The sequence below is a fragment of the Dendropsophus ebraccatus genome, chromosome 15 (assembly GCF_027789765.1).
Source record: "Dendropsophus ebraccatus isolate aDenEbr1 chromosome 15, aDenEbr1.pat, whole genome shotgun sequence".
Lineage (NCBI taxonomy): Eukaryota > Metazoa > Chordata > Amphibia > Anura > Hylidae > Dendropsophus > Dendropsophus ebraccatus.
In genome coordinates, this window is record NC_091468.1 from 59,799,931 (window position 1) to 59,826,812 (window position 26,882).

At 42.5% G+C, this 26,882-nt stretch overlaps 1 protein-coding gene across 1 annotated transcript; it reads right to left on the minus strand.

Moving 5' to 3' along the window:
* KCNK5 (potassium two pore domain channel subfamily K member 5) lies at nt 1-26,882 on the minus strand. The gene is made up of 5 exons (XM_069954215.1): nt 26,366-26,882; nt 4,828-4,939; nt 4,405-4,571; nt 2,840-3,008; nt 1-2,313 (listed from the first exon to the last, which is right to left on the minus strand). Exons 1-5 carry the CDS (start codon nt 26,549-26,551, stop codon nt 1,496-1,498), a joined length of 1,452 nt encoding a protein of 483 aa, XP_069810316.1. The 5' UTR covers nt 26,552-26,882; the 3' UTR covers nt 1-1,495.

Sequence of the window (26,882 nt, forward strand, 5' to 3'; positions counted from 1 at the left end):
TAGAACGGCACCCTGCAAGGGGCCTCGGTCCGAAAAACGGACTGCGGCACCGGCTTCCCCGTGCCGGCGCTGCTCGATCAGTGGTTTTATGTTAAAGAGGATGTACCAGGTGGTACATCCTCTAAGAATGGCCATCTTCCCATTTTCGCAATCAGAATGCAACCAAAACCATGTTCCCATATCTTCACCAATAGCTGAATGATTAACAACATTATGTGGCTATTGCTGAAGAAATAGGGGCATGATTTTAAACAAATAACTAAGTGGAAATGTGAAAAGACACAGCCTTTGGAGTGCAGAACACCTCAAAAATACTTTATACTACTCACATTAATTTATACTAACTGAAATGTCTAATAGAAGCAAAAGGTGTAAAGATCATTCCTAAGTTATCTGCAACTTACAGGTTTTAGATTACATTTGGGAACAGTCACATGGCTGCAACATCTTCATTATCTCTTCAGTACCAAATGTGCATTACGCAAAAGTTACATAAAAAAACTAAATGGTCCATTAACAAAATGTTGGCCTATTCAATAGCTCAAACATATTACAGTTCCAGTTCAAACTAAAATTGGGCTTTTTCTTAAAAGAAAGGAGTGGAAAATGAAGATTTTCTCCAATCACTTTGGCTTCAGAAGTATTGGGAGGCATTTTATCTAAGACATTGTATTTTACTTATAAAAAGATCAGACATAAAATAAAACTTGCATGAGTATAAGTGTTAAGGCCCAATGTATCTTCAATAACTGACGGCCAAATTATTGGCCATCACTTATCTCTCACAGAATAAAGGGATCTGGTGGTGATTTTTAACTCAACCCCTATCTCCACTGACATCTCTCAGTGGATGGTTGGGAAAGCCCCATACACTTTATACTGGCAGCTGAACCATATGGTTGACTAAAGTCTAAAGTGTATGGGAGTCACATTATAATTTATGGGTACAGATTGTTTTAAGAAACTATAATACTGCTAAAACTTTCATATCTTTATGACCATTTCTTCTCAAATAAATAAAAAGTGGCCAGTCATTTTTCACGGAGACATACATAAATACAGTATATGGTAATATATTACGTTGTAAGACAGTGAAACTAAAATACAAAATTTACATATATACAAAAAGTCCACAGCTCTATTAAATTCAAGTATCTTCACAAAGGAAATAAAATGGACACAGGAGGCAGGAAAAATTCAGAACATGACATTGTTTTTGGTTGAACTTGCCAAACTAAGATCTTGAGAGAAGACGACTTGCAGTTATTGAGTTTTCCTACATTGCTTTAGAAAACGTCCAGTGTAAGAATGAACCAACACTCAGTACACCACCAATTTTTAATAGATTCGCCAAAGGAGCCTTCTACCCAATAAGGAGAACCTACGTTCTCAGTTATTCTATGTATGTTCAATTGCTGTTCACAAAAACAAAAATATTCTTATTTTCCAGAACAAGCACCAGCTCTGATAAGAACCAGTCGGCTCATCAGCCAGGTCACGTATCTCCTTTGTTGTTAATTTTATTGTACTCATTCATGAGTTGTTCATATGGAACGGAAACCTCAGTGTCATTGCTGGAAAAAGAAGATTCATCTAGACAAGTAAATGTATCTAGTCTAGTTGGTGTCTCAGGGTCCTCATTATTCTCCTCTATAGAAGATTTCGACTTTTCTTCTTCATCTTCAGAATTATCACATTCCTCTTCTTCATCGTCATCATCATCTTCCTCCTCCTCATTGACAAAGTTGATGTTATTCTGAAAGATCAAGGGCTTATAATCTTTCGACTCCCAAGGTTCCCCTTCCTCTTCGCTGATTCGATCTAATTGGTTGATAAAAATTGTGGCTTCTTTGTCCTGGAGGGGCCTCATTCCATTCTCTGTGTGACCAGTGGAGAAGGTAACAGCATCATAGCCGAAACCATAGCGTTTAGTAAAAACAACCATCTCCTTGCCTTTATCAGGTACGTTATCGGGAAGATCCCCATTCATATGTCTATCACCACCGGTTTTTAAACCATTTTTGCCGATCTGTTTGATCAGATCATTGTAAGTTTCCTCCTTTTTAGACAGGAAGCTTAGGATGTTAACATCCTTCGGATTTGCTATTGGGATCTGCTTGTCCTTTTTAGTCCGAGGATCATGTTCAAAGGACTCTTTCCTTTTTTTACGTCTCTTTTTGATGGCCTTATGGACCTCCACAAACATGCTAACCTTCCAGTTCACAAACAAGGACAGCCAGGCTAAGCCAAGATAGATCCAAATTTCCACAAAATATCTGTAGAGGGCACCATAAGACACCTTTGGATTCACACCTGTCAAAAGTAAACAAAAAATTTCTATATTAGTAATTAGTATACCTTATTCTATCACCCAGTGAGCTATAATATATCATGTGGTCCTATGATCAAGAGTGCAAAGCCATAATCTCCTTCCACAAGCATCTTATGAGGTGGAGGCCTGTGCAATGGATGCTGGGAGAATGGTAAAAGTATTCACTTTAATATCTTAAGAGGTAATGTAACCTCAGAAATACATGAGTCATAATGAGCTTTAAATTGTAAGTGCAATAGGACTGTGCAGTTCACCATGTAGGAAACTAGGAAGATGGCAACAGCCCCGAACCGAATTGCAAAGCCAGCTGAGTTTATGAAAACCCCAACATACATTTTGTGGCATTCCCAGTAATTTCTGGGACTAAGCTTCAATGCTCTGATTTTGCTGTTTTACAGGTTTGCAATTATGCAATAAAACAGAAGAGATAATTGAATCGATTGCACTCCCCGAATATAGAGGATCTACTTCAATACAGTCATATCAGCTTGGATGGAAAACACATACCTGCTACATAGTCACCAAAACCTATGGTGGTGATGGTGATGAAAGAGAAATAGAGACCCTCTATGTAGTCCCAGCCTTCAGTCTTCATAAAGATAAATGGAGGAATCACAAGATGAACAATGACACCCCATAAGATGAAGATGGCGGTGCAGGTGATCTGGGCTTTTCTCTGCAGGAAAATAAAAGTAGGAAAATCAGTTCACATGTTAATTTTTCATATAGGCAAAAGCTGACCTGGTGGTAGGAACCACACTGTGGGCTAAGCCAAACATACGGGACTGAGGTCTACCATACAATGATGGGAGGGGTTTTTAGTATTAGGGTGGGTTCACACTATGAAATTCGTGCGGATAAGTTCCAGCGGATTCCGTCGCTCATACCCACTCATGGCAGCATGCATCTCCGCCTGTCCCATAGACTCAATTCTATGGGCGGGTGAATTCCGCTGTCCGCCAAAAGAAATGACATGTTAATTATTTCAGCAGACGGGGGAATTCACCTGGCCATATAATGGTGTCTATAGGATGGGTGGAGATGCGCGCCACCGTGAGCTGTTATGAGCGACGGAATCCGTTGAAACTTATCTGCGCGGATTTTGTAGTGTTATTTTCGATTAAAACAGTTTCACAATTGTGTCAGCAATGACCTTGTAAAATAACCGGATGTTTCCTTTATATACATTTTCTGCAGAATCAGCTGTTTTCACAAAGTTTCTGCATACTAAATTGTACCATCAGCAACTTGTAGGCATAAACATCTAGGTTAACCCTAAACTACTGCAGAGAAGGGAACAAAGTCACATGTTTACCTCTCCCCGTAGACTACAGCACAGATTACAATATTATACAATGATATCAAAACATTTATTTTCCAATGTTATTCAGTTTGCATATAATAATAGACTGATCCCAAGTTACATTCTGTATTATACTTTACAGCTGCACTCACTAATCTGCCAGTGGGATCAATGTGTATACATTATATTACTTATCCTTTAACACAGATAGACAAAATAAAAAAAAAAAAGCTGTGTGCTATAAGCATGTATTCAAGTGCGTTCCTATAGCATACACCTTTTTTTACTCTGTTACTGTTACATGGTTTGTGTTGTTTGCACTCCATTTGGATTTATTAGTGGTGCCTTCTGGTCCTGTACTGATCCTCAGTTACATCCTGTATTATGCTCCAGAGCTGCACTCACTATTCTGCTGGTGGGGTCGCTGTGTACATCCATTACATTACTTATCCTGTACTGATCCTGAGTTACATCCTGTATTATACTCCACAGTTGCTGTGTACTTACATTATGTTAACTATCCTGCATTGCATCCTATATAATTAATGTTGTGCATTTATGAAGTGAATCTATCATTTATGTATACACATAAAGGCACTATCTTATATTCACAATTAAATCAGGTACATCATGTATAGCTGTACCAACTCCAAATCATGTACCATCTTTCTCCCTCCTGTACACACATACCCCTTCTTCTAAAAATATAACAGTGGCTCAAGTGGCCAAATGAGGGAGTGCTGGGAGAAAAAAGGGCAGGATTTCTTACCAGAGTGACTCCTCTTTTTGTGAGAAACTGGCCCAACCTTTTGGCTCGACCTGCAAAGAACTTTCCTAAGGCACTGATCCAAGTCAGGCAGAGTGGCACCCCAAACAAGCCATAGAATATACAGAAGAGCCGACCAGCAGAAGTCTTCGGGGCTATATTGCCGTAACCTGGAGGGATAAAAAGGGCAAATACTTAACAAATTAATGCACTGTCCTGTCTTTATTCATACTCAAATCACCATAGGTGGCTACTGCGAGACCCAGTCTAAAAACAGCCCTGTTTTCCTTTCATAGTCATGTAAGTAGATGGAAAAAGGGAATGACTAGTGCAACTTTTTTATCCCAGGATTGTGAGGTGTCATGTCATCAACCATTCACAGCCAGGACACCAATTTCTTTTAATAAATCCTAATATCACACTTACCAATTGTAGTGATTACTGTCGCTGCAAAGATAACTGCATTTGCCCAGTTCCAGTTGTTGAAAGTAGTGTTCCCCGTGATCGTCACACCTTGACCAGCAGCATTGGAAACAGTCTGTGGACAGAAACAGGGATTTAAACATTAAAAAAAATGGTTAAGCTCCATTATCAACTATTTAGGTCAGCAGATTATAGGAGCAAGAACTTGCAGGAAGAGTATGAAAATGTCCGATACATTGTTTTACTAGGAGATCAGTAGGTGCTGGAAGCTGCTCTCTATCCAAACTGAAATTGTTAAGGAAATGTATCTATCTCTGGGAAGAAATAAATACACGTCAGGAGGAATAGGAGGGAACGATGGACGTTTATATAATGACAAGTTTACAAACGTGTATAGAAAGAACACACAAGGCAATGAGATAAAAGTGCAAAGTTACAAGTAACTGATCTGCAGAAATTTGATACCCCTATTGTCAGGTGCCTATGGGGTCCCTGGAAGCCAGAGGCCTCCTGAAAAACCCAGGCCTACTAAATATGTGCTAGTGCTCACAGGCATGATAGCTCCTGCCCCCCCCATGTTAAAAAAATATAATAATAATAATAATAATAATAATAATAATAATAATAATAATAATAATAATAATAATAATAATAATAATAATAATAATAATAATAATAATAATAATAATAATAATAATAATAATAATAATAATAATAATAATAATAATAATAATAATAATAAATATATATCTCGAATGCAACAATAAAAAAATTTTGTTGTCAATAAGGGGTTAAGAATAAAATGCGAGCATTGCAGTGAAGGGCAATCCACGTGTTAATACAGGTTAACAGCTACTGATAGTGAGAAAGGGAAAATGAACAAAAAACACTGTTGAACCCTCTGTTGACTTTGTACCACTTTGTATCAGACTCCCTTGTGCTGGGTGTGGCTCAGTCCTTGGCATCTCTTACATAGAGAAGGATTACTTTGCTCACTTGTCCCAAGTCCCCACCAGATCATACAGAGCCCTGCTACTACTCTTACTATAGGAAGAGCTCTAAAGAGGGGGGATTCAAAAAAATAGAACAGTCTGAGGATTCAGCTAATGTATAACCTAGGAATGGTAGCTGGTACCAACATAAGGAGTCAGATTTACAGTTTCAATAACTTCCACCGAACTTTCTAACTTCCACTTAGATCTTCCACAATTACTTAAAATGGAAGCCCTACCCTTATAGATTTCTTTACTGGAAGTAATTATAGCGACCACTTTTCTAGGAGTATTGGCTCTTTACATTTGTATTCAATATTGTTTGCCAATATTTAGTCTATGGGAGTCTTGAGCGTCACTAACTAACAACTTAAAACTAGAGGGAATAAAAAATAAAGTATGTGACATGGTTAACGGTTTATGGGATACAACGTATAGTAGCATTGTGTTGTAGCAGAAACGTTAGCCCAGAACTTGCTGCTGGACTTTATAATGCTGAGTCACATGACCAAGGACAGCACGTGTGGTCAAACAAGATAACCTCCGGGCAATTCAGCCTGACCTACAGTCTCCAAGGACCTCTGGATATGAACAAGGATTAAAAGGCAGGCTTTTCATTTCCTCCTTATCCTAATTCAGAGACTGGAAAATCAATTTAGGACTCATGGAAAAAACACAAGTCCAGATGTGGAAGAATAGTCTCTAGGGTTTTTAAAGCAGCAAGGACAAAAACTTGAAATGTTTTCGCTATCTGCCCTATCAATGATGAACACTCGTCTCTCCCACAACACAAGTCTACGGGGCCGCAGAGCACCACAAGAATCATTTAAAATGATTCAGATGTTTCTCAATAAAATACATAAAATAGAACACGTAAAAAAACAAACAAGCATCTGATGGTAAGGACAACAAAACCACAAAAGTAGCTTCCCTAGATCAAATAGTGTAAAAGAGGAGGAGCTTTGTATACAGCTTTAAATGGAAACTTAGCAGGTTAGATGAATCTAACCTGCTGATATGTCCCTACTGCAAAGAAGACGCCAAGGAGGAAGGTATCTCTCTTGCCTTTCTCCTCTGCGCTGTTACGATGGAGTCATATGCTCCATGGTCTGGTGAGACTGTAAGGAGCACTGGGGCACCAGTTAGGAGCACTGCCCGCCACCATTGCGCCAGTCCGGCCCGCCACCAGTCTGCACATTATTATTAGAAAGGGGTGGACCGACCAGTGCTCCTAATGGTCTTACCGAACCATGAAGCAAACCACTAACTGCGCCAAGGAGGAAAGTAAGAGTCATACCTTCCTTCTTGGCATCTCCTGTGCATTAGGGAGGTCACAACAGGTTAGATTTGTCTAACCTGCTGAATGTTTCCCTTTAAAGGGAACCTGTCACCCAGGACGCAGGCACAGAGGCCGCCCGACCCCCCTTGCAGGAAATGGTAAGTATCTGGGGCTGCACCAGGAGGGTCGGGCAGGCTGTGTGCCTGCGTGTCGGGTGACCACTTATGACATCATATCAGTTTCCTATGATATCAGCATTCAGAGACACACTAAGGTTGACTATACCATTGCTGAATGGAAAAAATGGGGGGGGGGGGGTGCACAGTACCCAAAGGCTCATACTTCAATACCATTTCTCCTGCATCACACCTCTGTATTCAGAAGGCTTAGTTCAAACTTACTATGAAGTTTCCCTGCGCATGCCTTTTGGGTTTCTGCAGATCCCATTGTGGTCCCACCCTCTTAGTTTCCACTTTCTTAACCTTGTTCAGCCTCCACATAGGGAATAGAAGGACTAGAACACATTTTTATTGTAAGGAATGGAGGATTTATGACTTTCTTTGCAGCCCTGTAATTTTTACATATGCCTAGGCCTCCCACCTGTGTCCATTGTGACATATGCACAACAGGCTTAGATCTGTACAACTGCTGTAGTCTTAAAGTTTAAAGTTAAGTAGCTGCAGTCTGTTAACCTCATTTTATAGGGAAGCCAACAGCGCGTCTTCATGTGGATCCTATAAAACAAGGGAGAGGCTGAAGACTCCACCGAGAGGCTCACAGGTAATGCTGCATGCAATGGCCCTGGACAGAAATTCACAAGTCCCTCTCTAGTATAGTGCACAATGAAGCAAAGATTTTTAGATGGGGATAGAAGTTCAGTAAACAGTCTCCACAAGAAGAAATAGAAACATACAGCTGAGAGCTTGCAGTTTTTAGTTTCCTTATAGAATAAAGCAGCACACGGTCCCATAACCTCACAGAGCTCAAGCAGGATTTGGCCCTACAGAGGCCCTCATAACAGTGCCATGAGTGCACATCTATAACCCCACCTTGGAGGAAGCTGCCAAAAGTAGGATGCTCCTATTTGTGAAGGACATCCCTTGGTGAAGTTACACATTTCACCAATACTTCGATTTTCAGGTCATGTTTATTGCATTACTTTTAAGTAATGACTACTATAGAAACCCCGGTTATGTAAAATGCACCACTCGGGTCATCTGATAAAGGATGATGTTGTAACAGTTACCTAATGGCTCCCACAAGGATGCTCCACCATGGACACAGTCAAGGCTGCCATATCACTGACACAATATAATAGATCTATTGTAACCAGCCCAATAGGTCACTGCAGCTCCTATACATACAAGAGCCTGTAGCATGCAGCTCCACAGACTGCTCCAAGAGCATTGCAAGCCACGTGTGACATCTAAGGCATGCAAGCAGCTGGCTGCCTGTCTGTCTGTCTTGAGGCTTCTTGTTATGTAATAGAGCAAATTCCTCTTGTAAAAAAAAACCCTTGGGGCCAGAAATAAAGACGTGATAAAAAAATATGGAGGAAACAGTCTTATTATCGCCAGCTGCAAGAAGCAGACTCCACAAGATGGATGTTTAATAAACCATTAATGTACTCGAATAGATCAACTCCAAACAAGTGAGAGTCTGGCTAAAGGTCACTCTACGCAGTCAGCTCTTCATTACGAGGAAACTCATGCAACTTGTGTCTTAAGAGCCTGCAAAAAAACGTCCGAGGACTTTGTACAAAGAAGAAGCCCTGCGTTCTTGTCAAATTGTATCCATATAAATAGTTTACAACATTGAAGACGCACTAGGGAGAAGCAATTATGCCCAGGAAAAAAAAAAGCTCATGGGGTATCTGCAATATAAACATTATAAAAGGACTTAGTGAAATTTAAAATTGTTCAGAAATTGGTAACTTTGCCTTCTGGCTTCGTATATGATTCCCAGGCATGTTTCAAGGCTCTATGTGATTCAAACATGGATCTGCTACCTTAGGTGGCTATGATGAGCAAGCCTTTATCCTTTCGGAGGGGGGCCACTTTGCATCCCTTCCACCCTGAACATCTTGTCAGACCTAGAGCTGACTAGCCAATGGTATTACATTTTGTTTCCATTCCCCTTGGCTAAAAACTTGGTCATGTGAAAAACACATTACATGTAAGTAGTACACATGTATGCTCCATGGTCCATAAACCAGAGCCACCCCAGATACAAAATAGCTTCCATTGTAATAAATAAACCAGCACATTTCAGACCAGGAATGTGTGCCCTAAGCTCCGACCCTTGAAGTTGCTCATGGTTATCGAGGAGAAAGCGATTAATGCTGCGTTCTACACATAATCAGCATCAGGTTAATGAATGACCCATCAGCCTTGAATGCCATTACCTGGTCTGATAAAAAGTGGCGAGCAAATATTTTCACATTAAAACGAGCAGAACAAACAACTGATGCAGAAGAGTTCTAAACAGGAAAACAAACACGACATGCACCTGTAATGAAAACATGAAGGTATAATAATACTGCTCATGGCTGATAACAGGGAGCAATATAATGTATACACCTGCCCTACAGTGTCTGATAATAGCAAATAGATTGCATTCAACTGCTGTAGTGAAAAGAGATTGCACGTCATTATAGTCTTTATCACGCACACGCATGTGAATGTGAACTTATCAGGACTACATGGATAAAGTGCACTGTACTTTTACAGGATTAAGATTCAAGTCAATGGGAGTGAATGACAATTCCACAGAAGTCCCAGGAGACAGCACTGTGCAGTATGTAGCTCACAGAGGATTTCCTACAGGGATACATTGTAACAAGCTCATTACTATGAAACACTAAAGCTGGTTAGTGGGGTCAACCAACCAGCTAATATGTAAAAGGTGCCTTCAGATCTTTAAATAAGGTTTAATAAATGTAAAATTAGAAGTCAAAAAACGTGTTGTTCACAGTTTTTATGAAGTAAGGTGACTCAAAGCTAGCCTATGTTTGGCGCAACATCATAACAGCCCACTTCACTCTCCCTGAATCTAAGAGCATCGGAACAGGCAATCTGCATTTCCTTCCCATACACATGAGAAGACAATAAACAGGAAAGTGAAGGGGAACGAAAGCGCAAACTTATTATAATGACACAGGGCGATTATAACAAGTAGAATAAAAGAGTCATTGTAGAGGATTAAGCACAAAGCTGACCCCCACCTCCCCTTCCACAATTACATTGGCTTACTCTAGATCTGACGCACCTTTGTGGTCAACCTCCCACTAATAATTTACATTTATTCACCCAGGATAAAACTTCATACAATGTCTTAGTCCAGCCACACATTAAGAGACTCGTAATGTTGAGCATCTTAATCCGCAGATGTTGTGGCAATAGACCAGCGTTCTGTCGCCTCAGTCCCAGCTGCGGAGGGCTTGGCAGAGAAAACTGGAGAAGAATTCAGCAGCTTCTGCAGTAACTGAATAATGAAAAGAAGAAGTCTTGTCTTTACCTGCTGCTTGTTACAACCTTGCTCACTTTTATTGAAATGACTAGTTGCCAGAGACACTGACAATGGAAAATCAAATCAAAATAATCTTTCATAGAGTAAGTGAGAAGTTAGAGACCTAGACCCATCACTGACAAGACATTCCCAATGGAAAACATTTAGCTACCTAACCACAAAAAAAAAAAAATTAGCAATTAAAAAAAACAAAAAAAAACACACAAGCATCCTGTGTGGCGTCTGAAACAAAGAGCCTCATTGTCTGACATTTTATGTTATGAGGTTTTATACTGACCCAAGAACCATCCACTATGATGGAAACTGTGGCTGCAGATCCACTGTAAAGTGCAGCCTCTGGCATAAAAACAGGAGGGTGGGAGATAAAGAATGTACAAAGGAAATGGAAAATACCCTGGGAAATTGTCACACTCAATTCTCCTGTGAGTGCCTGCGTATGACCACAACTGACACTCACTGACCAAGGAGCACAACAATGGAGCTGATCACAGGGGGTAAGCCAAAAGCTCTCTCTACAGAAGAGGTGAAGTAAGGGTGTGAACCCCTACACACTGTTCTTCATCTGAAGCTTTCAGATTCTAAAAAGGTGTCATGAGGGACAGGAGCCTAAAAGGGGGAACCGAAGATCCTGGAGGAAGGGGCATAAACACCTGACGGTAGCCTCTTCCTAATGTAAACTAATGTCAACGGGGAGTCATTATGATTGTCAGTGAACATCGAAGGTGTACGCCACCCTAAGGGTGTTATTACACGGGCCGATGGAGGCCAGATAATAAATGTAAACAGGCACTGGTCTGCTAGATCGGCGTTTGTTTACTGGGCCTAATCCACGGTCAGATTATCGTTTAACAAGGGCTGCAGGGACATAGTTACCGATGTCCTTGCTTAAACTTAGAGCCCTTTTACACAGAAAGATCTGACAGATTATCTGCCAAAGATTTGAAGCCAAAGCCAGGAATGGAATTGAAAAGAGGAGAAATCTCAGGCTTTCCTTTATGACTTGATCTCTGTTTATAGTCTGTTCCTGGTTTTGGCTTCAAATCTTTGTCAGATAATCTTTCTGTGTAAAAGGGCCCTTACTGACAGGCCACTCAGCCAATCATTGGCTGCAGCTGATTTATGACGATTCGACCGATTATCGCTCCGTGGAATAGGCCCCTAAGACTTTCCTGGAGAGGGTTAATAATTCACTGCAATATAAGGACAACCACAGGGAGGAGGGTGCAATGACTTAACAGATTGGAATGAAGCACTACGCATCTTATGTTTGCATCACAGTTTTGAGACATCAGAACAACCAAAAGAACGACATAAGACGCAGGACAACAGCAGCCTAGCGACTGAAGTCACAGCCTAGCCTAGTTGAGAATCAAATGAGTCTGCAAACTCCTCTCTCAAGATCTCAGGCTAATTTTCAAAGAGGAATGCAGGATTGCCATCTGCATCATTGGTCTTTCAACATGTTGAAAGACAACGATCAGCCGAAATCGTGCATTACATTACTATTACACAAAGCGATTATCAGCCGTAACAGGCGATAGAGGGACTTTAGTCTTTACAGTAATATTCTGATAGTAGTAGTCAGTAGTGATAAGATCTATCGGTTTCTAAACAAGGAATTTCTGGTTAATCAGTGCTATACGTTCCTGTCTGATAGGAGGCACTATAAAGGGCGAGCTGATATATAATAAGCCATGTAATAATCAATCACCATCATCAGTAACAAAGCCGCATATGCAGCCAGAGGACATCACACAGCAGGAAGAGCTGCCGAGTGGAGCAATCTACATGCTGCATCCCTAATTGTCCAAATCTGTATATAATTACCGACCACAGAGGATGAGCAGATGGCAGGCAGTGCAGCTCGGCTCAGTGGAAGAATTTTTCTTTTTTGTTAACCAAAATGTAGTGGAAGAAAAAAAAAAAACACAAAAACAAGCACCACCTTCTAAAAATGGCTATAACCACAAATATGCAGTATGTGCGTGTAGAGTGCAGGTCTACACCGCAGAGAGAACGTCTGCAGGTCTCTACACGAGAGGCCCATGAGGAGTCTGCCAACACCACAGAAGATGATAATACTTAGTACTGGTGCCATAGGTGCTTATGAAGCCTTTACTCATCCTGCACTAATCTTGAGAGGCCATCATGTTATTTACATTAAATCTAAATTCTACCTTGTGGGAGATTAGTTAGACTTTTGGGGTTGGCTTCCACCTCACTGCAAAGATGATAGTTTCCAAGAGCACATGCTCTGTTTCTGGACCACCTATAAAAGTTGCAGAAAATGTTTTGGTTCATCCTTCCCAACAATAAGTGGTGAGACCTCAGACTAGGACTGCAAGAATGGTACAGCTTATGTGACCTGCCCTTCCTGAAGACATTTGATGCTTCCCCCCTCCTCCATTCTTTTATCTGGCATATACATCCTCTTTTCTATCCATGCCACCATCTTTTCTAAAGTTGGCCATACATTTCAGACAACTTGTTCAGCCAACACATATCTTTCCTGATCTTCACATACAGTATACACGCATGTTTTATGCTCAGGGAGAACGCAGCTACCAGACTCATTGCACATAATCCAATCATGCCAAGAACAAAAGAAACTGACGTTAAAATCCAACATGCCCAACTCTTCTCCCCAATAGCTGCTATTAGGGAGAGTTGGGAAGCCACTATAAAATGTGTAAGTAACCGTCTATAAAGCAATCATTAGTTTGCATTTAAAAAAGTAAATGATTAAAGAATAATTATGCATTGGGGTCCACGACCTTAAAGGGTTTTTTTTCCAGCGTAAAACCTTGACTTCAAAGGTTTCTCCATTGACCTTGCAGCCTGTAGGACAGCTCACAAAGAGGCTCTTGGCTCTTCTTTAACCCATCTAAGACTAAGGGTACTATTACACGGAAAGATAATCGGACGAATTGGCCCGATTCGGCCGATTATTGCTCCGTGTAATAAATGCAACGATCAGCCGATGACAACGATCGGCTGATCGTTGATATAGGTTAGAACCTATTTTTGTCGGGCGCCGACCGCACACCGCTGCGTGTAATAGTGGTGTGTGGCCGGCGACGAACGATATACATTACCTATCCATGGTCCAGGGCTGCTCCTGCCGTCCGCTTCTCCCAGGGTCCCGCGCGTGCTCTAGCTTCACATCGGCCTGTCAGCTGACAGGCCGCTGTGAAGCTAGAGCGTGCGCGGGACCCCGTGAGAAGCGGACGGCAGGAGTAGCCCTGGAACGTGGATGGGTAATGTATGCCAGTTTAGCAAGGGCTGCAAGGACATCGGTAACAATGTCCTTGCAGCTCTTGTTAAACGATTATCGGGCTGTGTAATAGGCCCAGTAAACAAGCAACGATCTAGCGCTCGTTTACAGGTATTATCGGGCCCTGCTCGGCCCGTGTAATACCACCCTAAAGCTGTCTGTTGAGGAGTAATACCATGTACATTCTGTCCTGCAAGATTTCAGATCAAGCAGTTTTTTTCCAGAGTAAATAATAGTTTGACTTCTTTCGTAAAGTGCATATGATATGTGAAAGCATCAGGTGAGAAACCATCCTGGGCTGCTGCTCCAGTCACACCAGATGTTACTGCAGAACTGTAAGTCACATGAGGCAAACACACACTGACATCATTGCTGCACCACATGACACCTGCGTTTACTTTACTGGTCGCTGCTGGACTCAACATGCCCATGGATGTCAAACCTCTATCTGCCACATGAACTCAAACTTTAAAACAAGCCTTTAGAAAAGTTCTGGCTAAAAAAAAGGGTTTCATCCCTTCTGTACCAAACCCTTGATACGACCCTCATCTGGCTGCTTCAATCAAAGGAGGGTTGGTCTTTTTTTTTTTTGCAAAAAGTTACTTTAACAATGGGGGAAACTTTAAACTCTGCACTTTTGTCACTTCTATTATATGCAAAAAGTTTTCTAAGGTGACAGTATGCGCTAAACACCAAGTACAAAGGAGAGGGAGAAAAAGTCAAAAAGGTCAAAATTAAAGTGTCACGTACATGACAACATCTATTATTCTCTGTGAATGTGCAATGTTGTATGAGCAAACACTGCGGCTCAAGGAATGATTGGGAACCGATTGTCACTTTCACTAAGTCAATAAAGTCTTCCTGCCGAGAACTGAACGGGGAGGGCAGGCTTATGAACAGATATGAGCTGAGCAAGTCCCACCACAATGGAATCAATAGGGTAGTGCAGAAGTTCAGCCCTAAGGATCCTAGGATTACTCCACAGTCAGAAAGACGTCCGGGACATAACTATTCTACTTATTTCCAGTCTATTTAACAATGGCCTTACCTTGTGGGTTCATCAATATGATATTATGGGATGACCAAGAGTTTTCCTTCAGGGGTCTGGATGGATTCCCAATCAAATATGAAACCCTTCTCACATGAGAACTTAAGCAAAATTCTTCATCCCAAAAGGTATCCAGCCCCTTGGAAACCAATATGTTCACATTAAGCTTATAGACATTCACTCACGTCATGTCCAAACAATGAGTCTCTCTCCTGTTCACGTCACCAAGAAGATCAGATACATGAGGCACAATGAAAGCACTTTACATGAGGAGGCAACACAGATCACAAAGTAGCTCAGAATCCCCCAGTCCTAGGACACTTTCCATCACCCAGAGCAGGGCTAAAGGAATGGAACATCCCTGTAACAAAGGAAGCTTTATTGCCCGACCACAGCTGCTCTTTTCCGACACGTCATCCTCTCTGGGAACTAACAGGTCAAACCCAAGAAACTGCAATCCAAGACATTCACCAAGTATGGACCCTGAACCAGCCATGAATGTGAAGGCATAAAAGATAGACCAAGGAATGTTCTACCAATACCACTCCCATTTAAAACAACATGCAAGATCCCTCAGAACCACAAGAAAAGTCATTGACGCATACTGATCATATGTAACGGGGAGAAATGAGAAGTCAGCACAAAGGTCGGAAATACCTCCTGTTCAGTTCCATAGTTGACAGTATTATAGGAGTGTTCTTTAACCTAGAGGGCAGTATTATAGTAGTTATGAACTGGTAGAGTGCAGTCGGCATTGCTGGTAACACTAACAAGCGGATAGGTAACACGTGGATGAGACTCGGTAAGCCTGCTGCCCCCAATGGGATACAAGAGGCAGACCAATACAATGTGAGAAAGATGTTGGGGCACTTACCGACTCTTCAGGCTTGACATTTCTTTATTCAGCACAACACGTAGAAGGTAAGGGAGGACAGGTGGACTAGTGGACGCGTACACCCCCCCGAACGACGTTTCATGCCCACTCTGTGCAGGAAGCAGCGCTGAGTGGGTCTGAAATGTTGTTTCAGGGATGTACGCTCCCGCTAGTCCACCTGTCCTCCCTTACCTTCTACATGTGTTGTGATTATTTAAAAAAAATGTCAAGCCTGAAGAGTGGGTAAGTGGCCCGATATCTTTCTTCTCACATTGTAATTATAGTAGTTATATTCTTGTACATATGGAGGCAGTATTATAGATCCTATATTCCTGCACATAGAGGCAGTGTTATAGTAGCTATATTCTTGTACATGGGGTGGGGGCAGTATTTTATATTTTAATTTTTTCTATTTACAGACCAGCGGTGTGAACACCTGCTATGGATTAAGACAGAGGAGGCTGGAGACTCAGATGAGACATGTATGTTACACAAGATAAGAGGTAGGGGGGAAAAAAACAAAACACCCCACACCACTATTAGACTGCGGGGCCACATGTTGAGCAGTGGAGGATACAGACACATGTGGATTTCAGACATCGGGCAGGAAGCTGATCTCAGTTTTTCCATTTCAAGCAGAAGTGACTTGAGAGCTGCCCCTATAGTCAGATGTAAGATGGGAGTTATATGGTGACCCCAGAGGGCAGACTAGCTTCTGTAATTCATCATCAAGAATGCAGGTCATGAATGAAGGAAACTGCTTTAAGTACTGTACAAGTCCTTCGCTTGTGTTCTTCTACTTATATTATGAGATATGGCTAGCTCTACAGAACAGTGCTGTAAAAGAAATGGAAAGTGTGTGAGGCCACGTTAGGGGGCAGTCAACCAAGTTTGCCAGAAAAACAAAAACTGAATTTGGAGAGGCTTTTTTTAGGTTGATTTTTTAAATCTCTGTCAAATAGCCACCCAACCAGCAGTGAGCTGCTGCAGAATTTGCTCACTTGTCTTGCTTGTCTGACCAGACAACCCCCAAAGATGTACTCAACTTAATGGCCTATGCTGCACATAGTCCAAATTTGTAGGGAACGTAGAGCACTATTCTAACTTTATACTTTAACAGTAAAAATTACTTTTCTGAATGGACCATGGGGGGAAATATTTCTAAGACTGGACAGGTTTCCAGGAGTCCTCAGTTCTTCACGCTTAAGATGACACTGAGCAGTTCTCTTCTTGGAGGAATTTCCTCTTGACCACTAAGTTAATACTGACAGAATTCAATGAGGTTTATGGAAAGCATTTCATGATTGATATCATGAATGTTGTTGCACTGTGTCACATGACCATGCCAATCTGCAACCACTATGCCCTAAGAAGCTGAAGCCTAACCTATGGTGCATTCACTGCATGGGAATAGGATGTCAATGTGTAAGTCAGGAAATCCTGGACTCGTGTAAGAGACCTACAAAACAGACACCCAGCTCTAAGTCGTTCACACACCAGTTACCTAACATGCAAAGAATGTGACTCTGAAAAACTGGCATTATAATAAAAAGGAAAATCACACAGTGGTCCAGAGGAAAACCGGGGTACAGGAGCCTTAGAGGATGGGAGCAGTCTGAGCCGAGGGTAACTCCACCCAAAGAAAACAAGGAGATCTGGGTGAATATGGGCAATTGTAATATAATAACTGATGTTAGTCACTTCCATTCCAGTAATCTTTGGCCCTGATGGATCCAAATGCCAGAATGTTGGGGAATTAATGAAAGGTTTTAGGTGGAGTCCACCTTAAATGGATAAACCTTAAGCCACTTAAATGGATAAACCTTAAGCCACATCATTATATGGGACTTTAGTCACTAGAAACAGGGGCGGAGCCATGATTTGTGTTTCCTAATTGTGAAAATGGAGGAGGACAAAAATATATAAACATACTCACCTTCTATGGGGCATCCATGACGGAATTCCAGAGAATTATAAGCAGTGTCCTATCATTTTTGGCCGAACACCCTTCAGGAAAAATATTAAAGGGTGTCCATGCCCAATAGAACTCTATGGTTCAGGAAATCAATATGGATTTCCCAGCATGTGCAGGGGGCCTTAGCAGATACTTGAACATGTTTTTTTTTCTGTTTTTGGATTGCAGTTTTTTGTACATTATGGGGACAGTCCATAATAAAGAAGAGGCTTTCTTCTGCATGTACCATAAATTTATACATACTATCAGCTCTCGAGCAGAGTGGTCCTGGGCATTCACACAAGCTAATATATTGCCAAGTGTAGTTTTTGCTACTCATTTAAAGAGACTGTGTACCCACAATCTGATGCCCCCCCAAACCGCTTACACCTACAGATAGTTGCTTTTGATCTGTCCTGGGGTCCGTTCAGCAGGTGATGCAGTTATTGTCCTAAAAAACAACTTAAACTGGCAGCCCTGTGCCAAACAGCCGTGGCCTAGATTGTTTATGCATTAGGCTGGCACAACCTCTCTGTCCCTCCTCATCAATGACCCAGGCAGATTGTCTCCTATTCCTCAGCTGTGTTAGCACAGCAGATGGCCTTGATCGTTAAAGCACCTATGCAATGTTCAGTCAGGAGAAAATGTTCTAGGGGCATTCCTAATGATGAAGAGGGTGGGGAGGAGGGATGGAGGGGTGGTGCAAAGCTAGGGCACAGATATTCTAGGCCACGGCCGTTTGACTCGGCTGCAAGTTTAAAAGTTGTTTTTTAGGACAATAACTGCATCACCTGCTGAACGGACCCCAAGACAGATTTTGGATTAAAAGCAGCTATCCGAGGGTACAAGTAATTTGGGAGGGACAAATTGTGGGTACAGAGTCGCTTTAAAGTGCACCAATCAGATGTCCCTTACTGGGCTTTCTGCCTGTCAATCATCCCCTCTGAGTGCGCTGACAGGCAGAGAACAGAGGCTAGATAAGGGCAGGGAGCCGCACATATGACTACCTCCCGCCATTGCCTGTCATGTGCCCGGGGGATTAAACTGCTTTTTTCGGTTATACAGCTTCTGCTGCAGTGGCGGCGGGTGCGTGCCACGGCTGCTGCAGGAGCTGTATACAGCGGTTCAGTGAACGATATAAGCCCAATTGGGCTGATTGGTTCCCTTTAAGACAGCATAAACCTAGTGACAGATTCCCTTTAATGAGGTCCAGAATCAGAACCAGCTCACCTGCTTGTTGATGTTGGCAAGTAATAAATATATTGGAGACATACTGGATTAACCATTTTTTACTATTGCAGACTATATAATAATCCTAAATCAGAGAGGAAGCTTCATAATCATAGTAAACAGATTTGTCAATGTGACAAACTGCTGTATATTTAGGGTTATCTAGTTCACGTACTTATATATTGGAGAACTTGAAACTAAACTTAAAGTTACCAGTGACCTTTATTCTCTTGGATAATGTCGCCATCAACAGAAACGGTGAACTTTGTAGCAATCATAGAGGAACCCAAGATTTACCACGTCCTTCAAGTATCAATCTGTTAACAAGCTCTATATACTGTATCTCATAAGGAATACAGATAAAGGGACCTATGAACAGAAAATGAATGATACATTGTACCACTGCAGCAAATCCAGCACTTTGTCTGATGGTGAAGGAAACTAATTTCTGTCATGCGATTTCTACAGTATAAAGATTTAAAAGCAAATATCTTAAAGGGGTACTCCAGCGGGGGGGGGGGGCACTTTTTCGCTGGGACCAGGGACGAAATGGCTGAGGGAAAAGACGTCCACACACCCCCTTCCCCCCCCCCCCCCCCCCCGGCCACTTCCTGGTGTCTGACGCGGGCCTGAGACGTGACGTCTCGGGTCCGCTTAGCCAGTCAGTGAAGGAGGCGGGATCCGTTTCAAGTCCGCTCAGATCCTCGTATCGTCTCGGGCCCGCATCAGACACCAGGAAGCGGCCGGGAACCGGGCACCGGAGCGCCGCGATGCGGGACCCGCCGCTGGAACCAGCAAAAAAAGTCTACAGTAGTGTCACCCATAGACGCTGAACCTTTTTAGCATTCTGCCAGTGTCCACTACAGTCTTCACTGAGGTTCTGGCATTCCACTTATGAACCAGAAAGTTCAGGATGAAGGGAACCAGCTGTGATGGATGGAACTGTGAAAGGATTGAGGAACAAGGAGACTGAATGTAGATTCATATTAAAAATAAGTGGCAGTGCCAGAAAGGATCCTGGCCAGACTGGTTGGCACAATTTAACCTGCTGGATAAAGAAACCTTTCTAATTTGCCTCTGGTCAGGCCGGCCACTCTGCTGAGTGTCACATTCACTCTTGCAGACTCATCCTTTCTTCAGCATATCAGAGGCAGCCAGGAAACCCCAGGCTGATGTCAGCACAATCCACTTCCCCTTCATGTGCAGGTGCAGAGGGACAACGCTGACAGATCTGCCCCCACAAGTTTATCGCCAGCGTGGCTAAACTTCTAGAACTTTCATATAACAGAACTAAAGGTTCCTAACTGTTCTTTTCTAGGAGACCCCATAGACTCCAGATTTCTTTACTCCAATATCATTTACTGGAGCTATGTGGACCTATAGTTTATTTCACCCTGAGCTTCCTGGTTGGTGAATACAGCTGTACTCTACTTTACAGAATAATGAAGAACCATATGAACTCACTGTTTGGAAAGCTAAAAAAATAACACTAGCTTGGGTATGAAATGAACAAAATATTGACTCTGTCCCTGTCCTTTTAAGTGACCAGTCTACATAGCAGATTGTAAAATGTTGCTGAAGGCAGTGCAGTGCACATGCTTTCTGCTCTCAAACCATCCCAGTTCGAGAAGAATCACAGCATTTACAGACTTGTAAAGTCCTGGGTGGACTCTGAACAGAAGACACATTCAAAGACGCCGACTCCTGGACTATGCAAAGACAGCTGGACTATTCACAGCATGCCTGCTGTGCCCTGCATGTTACCAGGAATCCTTCACAATTTCCTGCTTTTAAAGGGTGACTCCACAATTAAGGCTACGGTGACTTCGGCTGTAACACGTGTTTGCAAACAATTGCTGGGTCACACGCCAAGGACGGTGCTGCACCACAGCTAATGTAAATGAATAGGGTTGCGTTGTGCGAGTCCTACACAGCAATTTTTGGTCATGCGACTCATGTGATGGCTAAAGTCACTGTGGAGCCTTAGCCTCACAAGGGTGCACTCTGTTTGTGAAATTAAGGGGTTATCCAGTGCTAGAAAAACATGGCCACTTTCTTTCAGAGACAACACGACTCTTGTCTCCAGTTCAGGTGCGGTTTGCAATTAAGCTCCATTCACTTCAATGGAACTGAGCAGTAAAACCTGCACCCAACCTGGAGACAAGAGTGGAGCCGTCTCTGGAATAAAGTGGCCATGTTTTTATAGCGCTGGATACGCATTTAAGCCGACCTTTTGGTTAACTAAAAACTAGTGACCTCATAACTCTCACCATGCCTCAACCATAGTTTTACAATAGCTGGAAAGTCACGTGGCATGTTGGGGAATTGTAGTTTTGCAACATCTGAAGGACAACAGGTGTAGAGACTATAGGATCTACTTTGCCTTATTGCAGTAAATGGGCTCAGAACTTGCACCAAGAACCTCAGAGCTGCAAAGAATTCACATAATTAATATTTGCATCAAATGCTCGTAGAATGCTGCTGCATCCTCGTGTTCTGGTCCCCATGGATTCCATGTTCACGTTCCAGTGGAAGAGACATTAGATATTCACTCTTGGAAAGCACACAGGGCAAGAAGTAGGTCAAACACACACACTTGTGCTGAGGAACGAGGTCAGCTTACTCTTCATAGAAGGGAGCGGCAAGCTGAGCTCCCTGGCAGGTCCGCCGAGCAAGACGAGCTGTTAAGACTTAAGACAAAAGCCAAGAAAAACAATCTAAGGAAGAAATTGCTCTATGTTATTAGCCGACCGCACGCTGTCAGCTAAGAAACCTGCCATGTTCTATTCAGCCAAGTACCCTACATAGCACAACCAGCAATGGGTTAACTCTCAGGACCTGAAAATTTGAAACAACGTATAAAGCAGAAAAGTGACATAATGGGGAAATTTGCTATTGTGTTTACATCTAAGCAGTGTCACAAAATGCACGGAAAATCTGTGCATCTCATTTATGGGGGGGGGGGGGGGGGTCATTACGGTATTTATGGAACACTTTCATGTGGAAACTTTGTTTTTGATTTGGGGGGGGGGGGGGTTGCACAGAGAAACTTTAAGGTGTTCACACAGCCCTCCCCAAAATGCTACTACATTTGAAGCTAACCTTAAATCAATTCGTAGATCTGCTCCAATATTTCCAACTATAGGGTCATCCACAAAGAGTTAAAACAGACGTCTAGGCTTGTCCACCATATTGAGGTGTCTACCTTTGGTCTGTGTGCTGCAATGTAAAGTATAGGGGGATTGACTGAACATGAGCCAAGTGTTCTGAGGCTGGTTGGTCTTCAGACTATAGACCTAAGCTTTACCTTTATCATTTGACTTTCTTGAGTCTTATATAGAGTAAGGGGGTGACAGTATCAGTTTATGTAGTTCTCTGCACCATTCACAAGCTTAGATTCTGCCTATTTCAGATATATATTTGTACAAATTGTCTCTTTACCAGAAAAATGCAGAAAATAGGAAGGGCACTCACTGATAAAATTATTCTTTATTTAGTCCATTTAAAATACAGACACTGTAAAAATGCCGTTACCAGCGTGACAGCTATTTCACACACGTCAGTGCGCTTCTACAGACATGTAGAAGTGCACTAACGTGTGCGAAACTACTGTCATGCTATGCTGCCGGCGTCTTTGCTGTCCACGTGGAATTGTCTAGATTTTAAATGGACTAAATAAAGAATAATTTTATCAATGAGTGCCTTTCCTATTTTCTGCATTTTTCTGGAGAAGAGGTGTAATATTGGACTTTGTGGAAGAGAGCACCACGAAACTTATGAGCACACTCAATATTTATTAGCTATACAGCCCTAGTAGACAATGGTGCCAATCACTGTTTCTTGTGTGGACATGTCTAAAATTTGTCTTTGTCTTGTTTCTGCTATAAAACCGCTTCATTTTATCAGCCAGCAGCAGTTGGGCCCCCTCTCCTCAGCAGCGAGATACGGCCCGTGAAGCCTCAACTAGGTGACAGTCCACCAATGAAATGTAGAAAGGGAGGGGTGACATTATCACTTTTACAATGGTTCACAGTACTCAGATATCCCCAGGACTTATGGTAGAACAGAATAGTGGGACCATTCAGCAGTCACACAGAAAAATAATGTGTCAGAAAGAAAAAGAAAAAAAAAATGGCCACTGGGAGTAAGTCTTGCAGGATGGCGAAGACAATGCGCATATAAACACACACAGTCTAAAGGAAATATCAGCATGACCAGAAAACTCCATAGACAAAACTCAAAATACACAAGGAAAATCTCCAAAACTCACATGGATCAGACCAGATAAGACATTGCAGCAGAGCACCAATAAAACCCAATGTGCCAAATGTTTTTGTTGCGGCCTGGTAACAGTGTTTCCACCCTCAATGACTCCAGCTGTAAAAACTCAATCAGCGACACAACAACAAGTCACCGTCACAACCCTCATCACCGGCCTCATCCACCACTTATAGGGCCAGACACTAAATAAACGTTTGGAGTTGCGGAACCAGTTATTCCAGTAAAGTATCTAAGGACTTAACATGTGTATGAAGCTCCAAGTGCGGATTCCAATAGTAATGTAATGTGCTGAAAAGACCTTTAGGTGACCAAGAGATCACGCCCATTTTAAAGGGAAAGTGTAGACATGACAACATTTTTTTAGGTTGAGCAGAGAAGAGGTCCGATGGCTAAGCAATTAGTCAGCAATCGGACCTTGCATTTAAAACGACACAAGCAGCTCCATTATAGTTTATGGTGGAGGGGGACAAGTTGCTGCAGGCACTCAATGTCAGCCAACGAAATAGCCTTTTAGCAGGGAGCCCACATTGCCTTCTCCCCTAGAAAATACTGTAAACTGACAGCACATGACTACCATGCACCACCTAATAACTTCAGCCAAATTGTAACTACCAATTATTCTGACACAAGGAACAGGTGATGCGGGCCAAAGACGACAAAGAAGCTTAAGGGAAAGCAAACAAAGGACGATTCTATTGTCACTTCCTAATAACACCCAACGTCACTTCCACAAACCTCATCCTGGGTGCCTAAAATAGTTTCACAGTGAGTTACTGCATGTAAAGAAGACTTTTGTGACTGTCATGTCCTGCACAAGAGAAAGCAATGTGTATTTTTTTTTATATTTTTTGTTGGTAGGTTACTGAGGGTCCTGTTCACATTTCTTGTAATCCTACCAGATTATTTGCACTTTACTCAGCTGCTGACAGCACTCACTGCTCTAACCCCAGCGCCTACGAAGAAGTTATCTCACTGACCACACCTTCACAATGAGTCTGTGGGGAAGCCGTTAAAGACTGGGCGGAAGGGGGGGGGGGGGGGAGCACACATCTTTCCCGCCACCGACCAATATAAAGACCTAATAAATAATCATTATTGGCCACAATTGTGTGTTTCTCTGCTCCATCAGGTTGTACAACAATGTCATGCATTTAAACCGTTCACGACTGGCAGCTACACAGACTTTCTTAGGGGGAGCGGAAAGGTTTACAAAAACTACAAAAGTGCAAGAGAGGAAATGTCTATTCAGAAAAGAATTGAGCCATAAAGTCATCCAAACAGGCTGAACGCTGTACGCTGCAGGTGACTAGCCGTGGTCTCCTACCAGTATGAAACTACAGCCCTCTGCATGCTGGGAGCGGTAGAGAAATAACAGCAACCCAGGAACAGGGGTCAACAATGTAAATGAAGTTGTGTGTACGGGGCAGATGCATCTATATTACACAAACTGGGACACATCAGGTTATGTATTAGACACTGCAGCATAATGGATGCAAAAACATTAAAATTTGGCACGGACCATAACCCAAACCTAGTAGCCCATCTTCCACTATATGTACCCCACGATAAGTAGCCACTGACCTCATACTGTCCCTCTCTACACTAAACTGGCTGTAGAAATAGAAGACATTTCCATCTGATTTAGCTCCCACTTGAATGGATATTACCCACTGTAATGATACCTGGGACCCCAATGACCGCTGATTGTTTGGCCAAGAGACCTGGAGTACATACAATCCTGTTTCCCACCATATGACCTATAGCAGGGTCATTTTCAGACAACAAATGACACAGTTATAACGTTTTCTGCAAACAGTCTGGAGGTTTAATGATAATTGTACTATAAGCAGAACAAATATTGGTAAATTACTACATCTATGGTTGTGCTGGCGAAGGGATGAAGAGGAGCCAGGAAAATGCTGGATAGGGCGATGCAATAAAGTCTAAGGGTACTATGACACCAAGCGATTTTTTGACGACTAACTATTAAGGTTCTCAAACGACCGCTATGGCAAATGACCTGAAATCGTTCTGCCAATTACACAGAATGATGATCGTTACTTATGATCGTTCTTGCGGTTATTTTGTCGTCGTTATTGCGTATGTTTCAGCTATGACTATCGCACAGAACGATGTGCGAACGATCAAACTATAAAAATAGGTTTGAATTCTATCAAACGACCAGCGAGAAATTATTTAATCGTTGTCTGCTATTACACTAAACTGTTATTGTTCAAATCGGAACAATTTAACGATTTTTTTACGATAATCGTTCCGTGTAATACCACCTTAAGATTTCGGCAGAATATGAAGTGTCTCCACCAATCCTGTGCATTCAGAATACAAAGGATCAGTTTTATCAACCCTAAAACATTACTGGACAATAGTTCGGGAACTGTACACAATAAGACGGGGGATGGCGATGGACTTCAGTACTTATTACAGGAAGACATCAGCGAAAAAAACTAGTATAAACAATCTGGAAGGTATTGCACTCGGAATGTCTGTTCTCCAATACGGACAGGGTCGATCGTCTAAAAGAAAAGGGGGGCGGGGGGGGGGGGGGGCATCTGCGCAGTCACAACACTTCATCTACTATGCAAAGGACTTAAAACAAAAATAGAGCAATGTCCAGACTTGTCTGAGAAGCATCACATTTATTCCAGACTGTCAAGATACCTTGCAGATTGATCCAGTTAGAAAAGAACACTACTATGTAGCTGGTCCTCATTACTATGACTGGACCCCAAAGGTTTTAGAACTTCTCCTAGGGAATCCCCAGAGCTGACCCCTGCGCAGTCACTGTCCACACAGCATTATAAAGTACAAACACTGGGAGATCAGAATTAATATTTGAAGTAGCAGAAAGTTTGTTTTACTTCTGGGTGAAGTGATTACAAAACAGACTTTCCCCAAAGCAGCACAGAGCATTCAAGCAGCAGCAGCAGCAGGTCCCTGGCAGGACTTATTGCATCAGACAATGAGTGAGTGGGTGAGAGCAGGATGTGGGAGACCCCAGGGTTAGCATCACACAAAGGATTTATACTCTTACTATTTACTATGGGAAATCTCAGGTCTTACCTCCAGAATCTCCTCCAGGTCCTTGAGAGTCAGGCAGGTGTACTTGTCTAATATCTTTGTCTTACTCTCATCAAACTCCTTGGTGGCTTGCTTCCAGTTGGGCTCCTCTAAGACTTGGAAGATAGCTGCCCCTATGGACAGGTAGAAGATGATGGCAGAGGTCAGGAGGGGCCCTCTGTCCACCATGATGGCGGTGCTGCACTCACTCTAGCCTGGTAGCCCTGATCGAGCCTGGCATGGGTTGGCTGGAGATGCCAGCTGGACCCCCTCCCTCCTCTGGTCTCTTGTATGGGAGCCCCTTGCACCAGCTGTTTGAATTTGGTGCACCCTCCACGCATGCGCGCTGCGCCGCTCAAAGAACTTTTCTTTGCTACAATGTAACGAAAGTTTGTTTCACCAGTTTCCGTGCGGGTGAGAGCCCTGCCCCGGGAGCCCCGCAGTGTGCCAGCATCGGGGGGCGCTAAGGAGCAGCATTGAGCGCTACACTGCGGCCAGACACGTGTCTAATGCCGCACTG